The sequence below is a fragment of the Chenopodium quinoa genome, unplaced genomic scaffold (assembly GCF_001683475.1).
Source record: "Chenopodium quinoa cultivar QQ74 unplaced genomic scaffold, ASM168347v1, whole genome shotgun sequence".
Taxonomy (NCBI): domain Eukaryota; kingdom Viridiplantae; phylum Streptophyta; class Magnoliopsida; order Caryophyllales; family Amaranthaceae; genus Chenopodium; species Chenopodium quinoa.
Window position 1 is genome coordinate 163,240 of NW_018745687.1, and position 12,414 is coordinate 175,653.

Consider the following 12,414-nt stretch of genomic DNA (forward strand, 5'->3'; position numbering starts at 1 on the left):
GGCAAGACATTACTTGTGGGATGATCCCATCCTATACAAACGACGGGTTGATGGCTTACTTAGGCGTTGTGTTCCGAATAAAGAGGTGCCTAGTGTTTTAAGGATGTGCCACTCGGACCCTAGTGGTGGGCATATGGGTGTTTCCAAGACCGCTACCAAGGTTCTTCAATGTGGTTTGTGGTGGCCGCATCTCTTCAAGGACTCATGGGGCTTTGTGAAGTCATGTGACCGATGTCAAAGGGTTGGGAATATCTCCAAGAGGAATGAGATGCCTCAACAACCCATTCTTGAGTTAGAGGTGTTCGATGTTTGGGGGATTGACTTCATGGGACCGTTCCCATCTTCATATGGTAATCAATTCATACTTGTGGCTGTGGACTATGTTACTAAATGGGTTGAGGCCATTGCCTCCCCTACTAATGACCACAAAGTAGTGCTGAAGTTGTTCAAAAAAATCATCTTCCCAAGGTTTGGCGTGCCTAAGGCTGTGATAAGCGATAACGGATCTCATTTTGTTCACAATGCTTTCCAAAAGATGTTGAGGAAACATGGAGTGCATCAACGGTTCGACCTTCCATATCATCCTCAATCGAGTGGCCAAGTCGAGGTCTCCAATCGTCAAATAAAGCTCATTCTTGAGAAGACGGTTGCAAGGAATAGAAAGGATTGGTCGAACAAGTTAGATGATGCTCTTTGGGCTTATAGAACGGCTTTTAAGACGCCTATTGGTACCACTCCATATCGCCTTATCTATGGAAAATCGTGCCATCTCCCGGTAGAGCTTGAACATCATGCCTTATGGGCTATCAAGAAGATAAATTTTGACTTAGCTAGTGCGGGGGAGAAGAGGTGGTTGGATCTTCATGAGCTAGAGGAACTTTGACTTGATGCTTACGATTGTGCTAGCACCTACAAGGCTCGCTCCAAAAAGGTTCATGACAAGTTGATTGAGAAAAAGGAGTTTTGTGTAGGTGACAAAGTTCTCCTCTACAATTCAAGGATGAAGTTGTTTCCCGGAAAGCTCATGTCAAGATGGAGTGGACCATTCTTGGTGAAAGATGTTTTTGATAATGGTGCCGTGGAGATTTCTCCTTTGAACTCCTCATCTTCATTCAAAGTTAATGGTCATCGGCTCAAGAAGTACTATGAGGGAGTGTTTGTTGGACTTGTTCACAAGATGATTCTTTTCAAGCCACCTTGAAATGGTGGTGCACGTCGAGCTAACGACGTTAACCAACAGCGCTTACGGGAGGCAACCCGGATTCTCATCTCATTTCTTTTTCCTTTCTTTTCTTTTATTTTTCCTTGATTGGTTTTTGATTTTATTTTTGAGTTAGTTTTGTGTTTGTCTTGTAGGTCGGGCATTATCATCGCTTGTTGAAAAAAAAAGGGGTTTGAAGAAAAGTTAAGAGTGCTAGGGAGAGGGCTCCCCGAGGGCAAGGAGAGACCTCGGGGGCAATTTCTCCTCTTGAGACAAATTTATAATGTCATTTCCAGGGACTTCCCGCGGTTGCCCCGCGGTCTCTCCGCGGGCGCGGGAGATTCTGGAGAGGGTGCCCCCTGTTGGAGAGGGCGCGGGCCTCAATTCGACCAAATTTGAAGCTTCATTCCAAGAAGTCCCCGCGGTTGCCCCGCGGTCTCTCCGCGGGCGCGGAAGGTTTTGGAGCGGGCGCGGCCTAAATTCAAGCAAATTTGGAACCCAATTCCAGGGACTTCCCGCGGTTGCCCCGCGGTGTCTCCGCGGGCGCGGGAGGTTTTGGAGAGGGCGCGGCAAATCTGGAGAGGGCGCGGCCCCCCATCAGGTACTAAAATTCTGAAATTCCAGGAAGTCCCCGCGGTTGCCCTGCGGTCTCTCCGCGGGCGCGGCATTTTCGGGAGAGGGCGCGGCGAACTGGGTTTTAACCCGGGGCACGCCTCTCTTCTCCCTCTCTCCTCTCTTATTTTCTCCTCTTCTCCTTATTTTTCCCCTTTCTCTCTATACCTCCTCTCAAACCCTAACCCCAAAACATCAATTTCCCACAAATTTCTTCACCTTTTGCCCAAATTTTTCACAATTTCTTCCATTTTCCTCCATTTTCAACACTCCTCCTCTTCTTTCTCGTGCTTCTTTGGGAAATTTCGGGTCTTTGAAGTGCTTTGAGTTTACTTTGAGTCTCCAATCTTGGTATACTTCTAACCTGTGTAATATTTTTGTCAATTTCAATTGATTTCTTTACATTGGTTTGTTTACCTTGAATTTGAGCATGTTTTTTTGTGTTTAATGGTTGATTTATGGGAAAATTGGTATATTTGGGTGATTGTTACTTTTTCTTGTTGATTCATGATTATATTGTTGAATGATTGTTGATATTGTAGTTTGTTGTTGGATTTTGGTTGTTGTGTTGATTGGAACAGGTATCTTGTAGTTTGTGGTGGTTTGGTTGGATTTGTAAGGAGGTTTGTGAGTAATTTTTGGAGGAAGTTGATTTGTTTGAGGGAGTTTGTTGTGTTCTTGTGACTTGTGTGAATTTTGTTAAAATGGATTTGATAAGAAGAGTCAAAATTAGCAAGAAGCGCTCAAACCAATCCCCCGGCCAATCTTCTCAAGGCCACTCCTCAAACCCTCAACCCCAACCGCATTCCACAACTCAAGATGATGCTCCTCCTCATCCTGTACCCCCTCTCAAATTTTGGAACCGGTCTAAACAAACCCCCATCTATAACAAAATGAAAGACCAAAAGTTTAGACCCTCCCGGCATTACTTTCGTGAGGATATGGCCAAGTTAGGAATTGAAAATGACCTTGACATCCTCCTAGATAACCTTAGCTTGGGTGAGTTTCTAAAATCGGCCCCTAGAACCTATTTGGAGCCTTCCATTGAATTTTTCTCCACATTTGAGTTCAATAAGGTGGGGGAAACCGATTTTATTATTTCCTTCCAACTCTTCAATGTCAAACACACCATGAACCTAGCCGAGTTCAATGTAGCCCTTGGTTTCAACCCCAATGGTGATATCTTCGAGCCCCTTATCTCCCTTATCCAATCTGAGTATAATGAGGTTTCTTGGTGGAGAACCATAGCCAACAAGAGGGAGTTTGATTCGAAAAAGTCTCTTGCTAGTGAGATTATCCATCCGGCCCTTAGGATCCTTCATAGAATTCTTGGGTATTCGGTTTTTAATAAGCAAGATTTGGGGAAGTTGTCTAGGGAGGAGATTATGGTGTTATGGATGGCTTCCAAGCCGGAGTTAGGGTCACGGATTAATTTTGGCTATATCTTCATGAATTGTTGCAAGGATATAATGCATGGGGTCAAAACGGGGGAAATTCATTATGGGGGCATGGTGACATGTCTTGTGTCGTATTTTAAGCAAGAGGGGTTCTTGAAGTCTTGCACTCCGGTTGGAAGGAGTGAAGACGTGTGGATTAGTTCGAAGCAAGTTAACACTTTACATTTCATAACTAGCACTAGGAGAACCGGCACCTACTCTTGGCTAGTGAGAAATACCCACCATTGCCTTCTCCCTAACCCGGTCGCCACCTCCATCCTTCGTGAGGCTAGGAACATTTGGATGGTCCCTAGGGACAATGGGAGGATTGAGGATGAGATGGAGGAGGATGATGAGATTGATGGGGGTGATGAGAATGCTGAAGAAAAGGAGGAAGGAGGAGGAGATGAATATGATGAAGAGCACCAACAACCGCCACTACAACAACAACAACATGAGCATTTTCATGATGATGCTAAAAAAAAGAAGAAAAAAAAAGACGACAACAACAATAACAAGGTTTCCAAGGGGATGCTTATCTCCGAGAGATGGAGGCCATGAGAGACCAAATGGAGCACATGCAATTGAGCATGCAAGGTATGTACTCGGACCACCAAACTTTGTCTTATCAAACTAGCGCATTGTATGACGCTAGTGTGCGTAGGGGGGAGGTCACACCTCCGGTCAACTACCTTTATGTGCCGCCCCAACAAGGGTCGGTACCTTCATGGGGTGGTGACAACCTCCCTACGTACCCATATTGGCCCGGGGTGGAGGACCCTGATGTGCCAAGGCGCGATTTCCCACCTTATGATTATAGGGTCTCGGGGAGGAGTGATTATCGGGGTGATCCCGAGTATTACTATGTTCACCCCCATCACCCCGAGCCCCTTGTTCAGCCTGAGCCCTATGACCAATTAACCCGATCCCAACTTGACCTATTCTAGGGTCACTATGGTTTTCCTCCCGGTTACACTGGAGGTTGGGCTACGGGTGATGATGGTGCCGGCCCTAGTGGCCAATAGTCCCCTTATGCATGTTTGTTCCCCTTTTTGTTCTCCCCTTTCCCTATTTTGCATGATTATAAGCATCGCGGTCGATGCCTTCATTTTGTGAGGGGGGAGGGTCAAAAAGGATGTTTTATGTTGGTTTGGGGAAGCACCTGGGGCTCGGTGGGAAGTCTTTGATAAGGCTTTTGGTGGATTTTTGCTAATGGTCTCGTTAGTCTGTTGCTTGTTGTTTTGGTTCATTTCTTGATGTTTTTGGGAGTTTCTTGAGAAGAAAAAAAAAACAAATAAATAGAAATTTTGATGATGGTGGTTTCTCTAGGTCTTTGTATATAATTTTTATCTAAGTTTTATTGGTTGCTTTTGTTTGGAAGTTACTAACAATTTCATTTTGTATATATAGCCTTTTTCTTTAACTCACCTTGCTCGTAGCCTATGCTTTGGATTGCGGAACCTTTTGAGATGCATTCTACTCTTGGTACTTTTTTAGAGCGGATGCTTGGTGAGGCCTTTCTTATTTTACCTTTTTATTTTCACTTCTTCATTTTCTTGGTTGCTTAGATTAAGATTAGATTTAGGAGAAGTTGAACGGTTCGAGGATGTATGATTTTAACACCTAGTGTGTTTGGGGTCTTTGGCGATGTAGCCATTAGACCGCTTGTATGTCGATTGGGATAAACGTGTTATGATTGCATCTTTGCTCTTTTCCTCTTTCCCTTTCTTGTCCTTGTCTAAGTTTCCCATTCTTTTCTTTTCTTTTCTTTCCTTTTCTTTTAATCTTGTTTGTGTGCATAACTTTTTGAGGCTTTATTTTCACTCTTTCTCTTTTTGAAAATTGGACTTGTATGCACTGGCCTTTTGCTTTTGAATAATGGTCTTCTTAGGTAATAATGGTATGCACGGTTTGAGATTACGTTTGGTTGATTCTAGGATAAAGCATGCTAAGATAGTTGTCTAGAACTAGGGGGATCATGAAACCGGATTCTACTCGTTTGTGGCATGTTGTTAGTTGCTCCCTATCTTTGATTTGACACCCTTAGTAAGTCTTTGCTACAACCATGTGAGATTTATATTTGTTAAAGCTTTCATCATACTCTTGCATGAGCGACATGGATCCTTGATTTTCGCAAACCTAATCTAGAATCTTATCGTATGATTCCTAAGACCGTGACCGAACTACCTAGGGAGGACAAAGGCAAGTTTTTCGGGGAGGTAATTTTCTCTTTCTAGGATAGTCACTTTTTGGTTTGGGATACATTTGCCTACTTGTTACCCCTTTGAACCCTTTTCCCTCTTTTCAAGTCGCATAATTAGATATCTTGAGCCTTTTGTTTCGTTCTCCTTCTTTTTGGTTTTTGTGAAGCAAGGGTCAATTTTTGGTGATTGTGGTCTATGAAGTTGGGGTTTGGTTCGAATTGGTACACATAATTGAGTTGTTTATATTTGGTAAATAATGGCAAATGCTTATGTAAAACCCGTCCTTAGTAAAAAAAGGGAAAGGACTAATGCTTTTAAGGAGATCAAGGAAATTCAAACAATTTTATTAATGAGAAAATTCAAAAAAAAAATCAAAAAAAAGAATAAAAAAAAATTGAAAAATTGAAGTGCCTTTCTCCTCTCTATGCATTGAGGACAATGTTTCTTTTAGCTTGGGGGGAAAGCGCTTGCGCTTTTTGTTCTAATGATTGTAGATTGTTGCTTTGAATAAGCTTGGGGGTGTTAATACGTTTTTGTTTGGTGATTACTTAAGTTTGGTGTTGAGATTTGGCCGGTCTTTGCTTCACAATTTAGGATAACCACCAAATTTTAAATTTTAAGCCTACCTTAACCCTTCTTGCCTTACGTTACAACCTTGGGGAAGACCTTTGGACCTAGGAGTTGAGTCTTTCATCGGTGGAGGGAATCATAGGTTGTAGACTAAGGAAAGGGGATGCGAAATCAAGATGTCGAGTAGCCCAAAAATTTAATCCTTTTCCAGTTCCTTCGCGGAATCTATGAGATGCTCACTAAGGGGAGACATGAGATTAGTAGGGGGAACGCGGTAAGACCGTTTGGGATGAAAGGTGAATGTGATAACTAGTTTCTATGCTTAGCATATTTATGTTTCAATCAACCTTAGGTATCTTATAACGTGCATACCATAATTCTCTTTAGAAAGGTTGTTATTCATTTGAATTATAGTCTCTTTGTAAAGTCCATTTCGTAAGATTTTGTTTCCTTTTTCCTCTTTCTTTTCCTTCTCTGGTTTGCCTCTTGGGGGTTTGGTGGAGAGTTATGGGTAAACTCTTAGGATACCCTTACGAGAGCATCACTCGTCCTCTAGAGCGATCTAGGGGTTTAAATGGCTTGTTGTAGCTAAAAACAACCGTGATTCCTACGACAGTGAGTCTTAGTGTAAATTCTCGCCCCTCTTTTCCTTTTTGCTTCGAATAAGCCCTTCTTATTCCTTTTAGCCTTTGTTTTGCTCGGGACGAGCAAAAGTCTAGCTTGGGGGAATTTGATGAGTTTCATTTATGGCACTCATATGGTAGTCTTTTAGGGTTATTTCTTTCCCCTTTTCATGCTTTCTTCTCTTATTTTTGGTCCTTTTTCCTTTAGTTTCTCTTTTTCCTCTTTTCTTTATGATTCTCGTGTTTTTATCGTGTTTTCCTCTATTTGTCTCTTTTTCCCTTTTATTTCCTTTCTTTGTGTACTTGTGTAGGTATTGTGAGAATCACTTTGGCAAAGGATTCAATTTGGGACTTTAATGATCAAGCAAGGAAGAAGCATTTGGCTAGAGAGGGCTAAGAGAGGGCTTCGAAAGGCCTCGGAGAGGTTTCCAAGGCAAATCCAGCAGGCCGCGGGCGCGGGTCATCTTGCCGCGGGCGCGGGCCCATGTTACTCAAAATTGCCAAAACTTGGCAGGAACTTGCCACGGTTGCCCCGCGAGCACTCCGCGGGCGCGAGTAAAATGGAGAGGCCGCTCCATTCAGAGAGACCGCGGCCCCCTGATCAGGCTTTGGGAGCAGGGGATTAGCCACGGGCGCGGGTTTCACTGCCGCGGGCGAGGATCTCTGTTGCCGCGGGCGCGGGGTCTGCCCAGATAGCCCGCGGAGGGTTCCGTACCCATTTTTCCGCGGGCGCGGGTCTATCGAGAGAGGGCGCGGGAGCTGCCAATTTCTTCTTTGCTTATAAATAGAATTGTATTTCCTTTTTGAAGGGGACTTTTGATAATTTTCATTAGCTTAGTTTTAGAGAGAGAATCTAGAGAGAAGTTAGAGAGAAGTTCTTTGTTTTGGATTTGTAACTCAACATTTGATCAATCAAGTTTGGATTTCTTCATTTTCAATCATCAATATTAGTGAGAATCTCTTCCTTCTTTCATCTTTTACTTACTTGCTATTTGATTTTTGCTTGTTACTTGTTTTTCTTTGGATTTGAATTTGATATTGTTGATTATTTTTTATTTCTCTTAGATTTTGATATAGAAATGAAGATTAAAGCACTTTCTAGTTATTTGTTCTTGAATTTCACCATGATTAGTGAGTAGATTAGTTGCTAGGGAAAGGGGGAAGCATGTTTGATTAATGAAATTGCTAGTTGATGCTCTTTGATTGATTGGTTTCTTGCAATTAAATTGGTTGACATAGTTTTGCATGTGATTGATTAGACTAGGAGTGATCAACCTATAAGATTAATCTAGAATGCATTGCAACTCTTAATGACATGAACAATCGAATTGAAAGTTGCTCTAATTGATTGGGTTTGCTTGTGATTCTTCTTGATTTGCCTTTCATAGTGACACCTAGCTTGGCCTATAGGAGACAACATTTGAACTCTCTTGATTGCTACTATTGTTTGTCCATTACAATACTTTAATTAATTGATTGAGCTCTAAACTAGCATTATCATTGAACTTGCATGTGGAACCCATATCCCTAGTGTTTAGACCTTTGTTTTACTTGATTAGACTTGCTTTATTTTACCATAGTGCCAACCATAATATCAACTCCATCTTCGAGGTAGCTTGACTTAGACTCTAGTTTTCATCATTGCATTCCCTAGGGATCGACCCTTAACTTGCCCTATATTCATATAAGGTTGGTTAGGTGTTTACAAATTTTGTTTGACTTGGGGAAAGGGTAGATAACGACATACATTTTCCCCCTCGTCAGGTATGCACGGTTTGAGAGTATGCTTGGTTGACTCTAGGATAGGTGTATGCTAAGGTAGCATGTTCTAGAACTAAGAGGATCGTGAAACCGGATTCTACTTGTTTGTGGCATGTTGGTAGTTGCTTCCTATGGTCGATTTGACACCTATAATGAGTTTTTGCTACATCCATGTGAGGTTCTTCATTTTTCAAGCCTTCTACATATTTTGCATGAGTGTCATGGTCCTTGACTATTGCGGACCTAATCTTGAATCTTGACTCATAATTCACAAACACAAGACTGAACCATCTAGGGAGGACAAAGGCAACTTTTCGGGGTGGTAATTTTTCTTTTTCTAGGATTAATCTTCTTTATTTTAGTTCTTTGGGTTTACATTTGCCCTCTTGCTAACCATTTGAGCCTTTTCCTTTCTTTTGTAGCCACATCTTTAGAATTTTGAGCCTTTTGTTTCTTTTTGTTCCATTTTTGGTTTTTGTGAATCAAATGGTCATGTTTTTTGAGTTTTTGGTTTATAAGATTGGATTTTGGTTCTATTTGTAAGCAAGCTTGTAATTTGTGTATATTTTGTGAATAATGGAAAATGTATGATAGAAAAAGCTGTCCAAAGTTAGAAAAGGAAAGGACATAATAAATACAAAGTTGTAAAAGTCGTCCATAGATAAAGAGGCGAGGACAATTGCTTTGATTTTATGCATAAAAAAAGAGAAGAAAAAAAAAGGTTGAAAATGAGAAAATTTAAAAATATTTTGATGTGATTCTATTCCCCTTTTCAAGCATTGAGGACAATGCTTCCTTTAAGTTTGGGGGAGAAGCGTTTACGCTTTTTGTAAATATGATTGTGATTATGGCTTTGAATAAGTTTGGGGGAGTTTGTTTTTGTTTGGTGAATAATTGATTGTGATTCCAAGAAAGGACCCGTTCTTTGCTTCAATATTAGGGATACCACCAAATTTTAAAATTTTAGCCTACCCCTAACCCTTTTTCCCTTTACGTTATAACCATGGGAAAGACCTTTCGACCTAGAGGTTGAGTCAAACTTCGAGGGAGGGCATTATGAGTTAAAGCCTAAAGAAAGGGGATGCATAGTCAAGACATCGTGTAGCCCAAAAGTGTTTCTTTTCCGGCTCCTTCGAGGAGCTATTGAGATGATCATTAAAGGGAGATTTGAGACTATAGGGAGAACGCGGTAAGATTGAACGGGATGAAGGTGAATTGTGATAACTAGTTCTCTATGCTTAGCATACTCTATGTTTCAATCAACCTCGGATATCTTGAAATGTTCATACCTCTATTGCTTAAGAAATATGTTTATTCATTTGAAATGAGAACATTTTGTAAAGTCCAATTCGTAAAGGTTTTAATTTTGTTTTTCTTTCTTTTACTTTCCTTTTTTGTGGTTTGCCTCATGTATTTTGGTGGAGAGTTATAGGTTAAGCTCTTAGGAAACCTTTACGAGACCTCTCTCGTCCTCATAGGCGACTTTGGGGTTTAAAGGGCTTGTTGTAGCTTAAAAAACCGTGATTCCTACGATAGTGAGTCTTAGTGTATATTCCTGTCTTATGTCTTTCTTTTTCTTTTTGAATAAGTTTTTCATCCTTATTCTTTTTTGCTTTGTTTTGCTCGAGGACGAGCAAAAGTTTAGCTTGGGGGAATTTGATAAGTGTCTTTTATGGCACTCATTTGATTCTGTTTAGGATGAATTTCATGCTATTATATAGCTCTTTGACTTAGCTTTTCCTTAATTTTACTCATTATTTCTTTTAGCTTGCATTTTCTTAGTTTGATTTCTTTCTTTATGCATTTCTTGGTTTAATTTGTTATTTTCTCTTTTATTTGCTTATTTTCCTTTATTTTTCAGGTTAAGGTGGTTTTCCAAGTTTCCTGAACCTCTTCCCAACTTTGGCATTGATTAGGATGCCTAGTGGTCTCCATTTAAAGCTCAAGCATGGAGAAGTGCAACTCCTAAGGACCTTGAGTTGTGCATTCAAGTCGTGGGGGCATGATTCCTAGTCTTGAACCCACAGACATGGAGTTCAGAAACTGCAAGGTTTCGTGTTTATCAAGAGCATTAAATGGAGCGCACGAGGAGCATCGGAATGATACGGAAGTGGGTACCCCTGCTCCCAGGCGCGGGCGCGCGCGACTATGGCGCGACCGCGCGGCCTGGTGGCGCGGGCACGCCTCTCTCAGGAACGGGCGTGCTTCACTCGATCGCGGGCGCACCTGTTCAGGTCCCTGTTCCGTACCCAGTTTTGCGCAACCGCTCTCTCTCTTGTAGTTGGTCGCGCCTGTTCGGGTTTATTTGTGGACGATCTAAATAATTTTTCTTAGTTAGTTTTACTATATATAGATTTTCTTTCTATTTTTTGAGAGTCCAATTTTTTAGAAATTAAAATAGAATTAGGTTAGATTTTTAGAGAGAGAAACTCTAGTTTGTAGAGAGAGAAGTTCTTGATTGATGATTGAAGATTGATGATTCTAAGTGTTTTTCTCCATTAAATTGAAGCAAGTTTGTAAGGATTTCTTTACTTTAATGCAATTTTTGTTTTGATCTCAATTTCTTTATTGATTGTTCAAGTTGATTGATTCATGAATTGGTATATTTTTTATTAATATGATGATGATAAATTTTTTGCTTAGTTTAGTTTTGATAATTATTACCATGATTAGTGAGTAGTTTTCTTGCTAGGGAAGTGGTGAAGCATATATTAGTAATTGATTTATGCTAATTGGGGGAAATTGATGGAGTTGATGTTGTGATTAAATTGGTTGATTGATTATGTGCATGTGTGTGTTCAATTTAGGAGTGATCAACCTAAGTTTCTCATACTAGATTGCATTGTAGGTTCACATTGATAACGAAAATTGATTTGTGACATACATTTGTCGATTGAGTAGGTTTGCAAGTTTCCTAGCTAGAGTCTCTCGTAGTTGGCTTTAGTTTGACCTCTAGGAGATTAGCCTACCATATTCTCTTGATTGCTTAATCGATTTTCCCTCGCAACGCTTGACTTAGTCATCTCCGATCCCAATTAGTTAAGTTAGTTACGAGTATATGTGGATCCATACCCTAGTGCTTATTAAGTTTGATTTTCATTTCGATTGTTTAATTGGTAGAATAGGCACCCCTCATTTCATTGCTTTGAAAAATCTAAGTAATAGTAAATGAGTAAGAATGTTTGGGAAATTTTGACAAATACCTTACCTGCATTCCCAGCTAAGAGTATAAAAGGGAAGTGGAGTGATATGTCCATTTCATATAGTGTTTTACCCCCGTCCCTCGGTCATAATTAGAAGTGTTTTTGGCTCCGTAGAGCCACTTTTATTACTAATTGGTGTTTTCTAGTGTTTTCGTAGTTTTGGTTGAGTTTTGTAGGAAATTGCACTTTCGGATCATTTTCCCGGGATTTTATGGAGCAACTACAAGCATTGGAGATGCACGACCATTCTTCATAGCCTAAGGCCGGTTAGAGCCATCGAACCGGTGATTAAGGGCTCAATATATGTGATACCGGGGCATTTGGACCAAGTATTCAAGACCCGAGAAGGAAATCCGGATTGGCCCGAAGAATCGGAGCACATTCGAAGTCCAAGGAGTAGCCTAAGAGTGTCGCCCGGCCTAGAGAGCTCCCGCCCAAAGGCGCGCCCGAATGAGCGGGGCAGAGTATTTATAGCAGCAACTGACGCCCGAAGTCGCGCCCGGCCGGGCGCGAGAGATGCACTTGATAGCAAAAAGGCGGGCCCGATCGGGCGGTGCCTCGCCCGATCGGGCGCGTTTCAGCATTAGGAGTTTTTAAGCGTCATTAAGTTTGTTTTAGTTTAAGATTCTTGCTTAAGATAAATACTTTTTCGTTAAGCAGGTTTAGTATTCTTTTTTTTTTTACACTACCTTAATCTCTTTTTACTCTTTCTTACTTCTTCTCTTAGACTTTCTCTCTGTACTTAGCTTTTAGATTAGTTTCTCTCTCTACAACTTTGTTCTTAATTCGACTCCTTAGTTCTGA

The 12,414-nt window shown here is 41.0% G+C and overlaps 1 protein-coding gene across 1 annotated transcript; it reads left to right on the top strand.

The window, feature by feature from the left end:
* The first annotated feature begins 535 nt into the window (after window positions 1-535).
* LOC110718337 lies at window positions 536-883 on the top strand. Its single transcript, XM_021897169.1, has one exon. It carries the CDS (start codon window positions 536-538, stop codon window positions 881-883), a length of 348 nt encoding a protein of 115 aa, XP_021752861.1.
* The last annotated feature ends 11,531 nt before the right edge of the window (window positions 884-12,414 follow it).

Coding starts and splice junctions, on each gene's coding strand:
- LOC110718337 (XM_021897169.1), top strand. CDS start 536: ATGTTGAGGAAACATGGAGTGCATCAACGGTTCGACCTTCCATATCAT.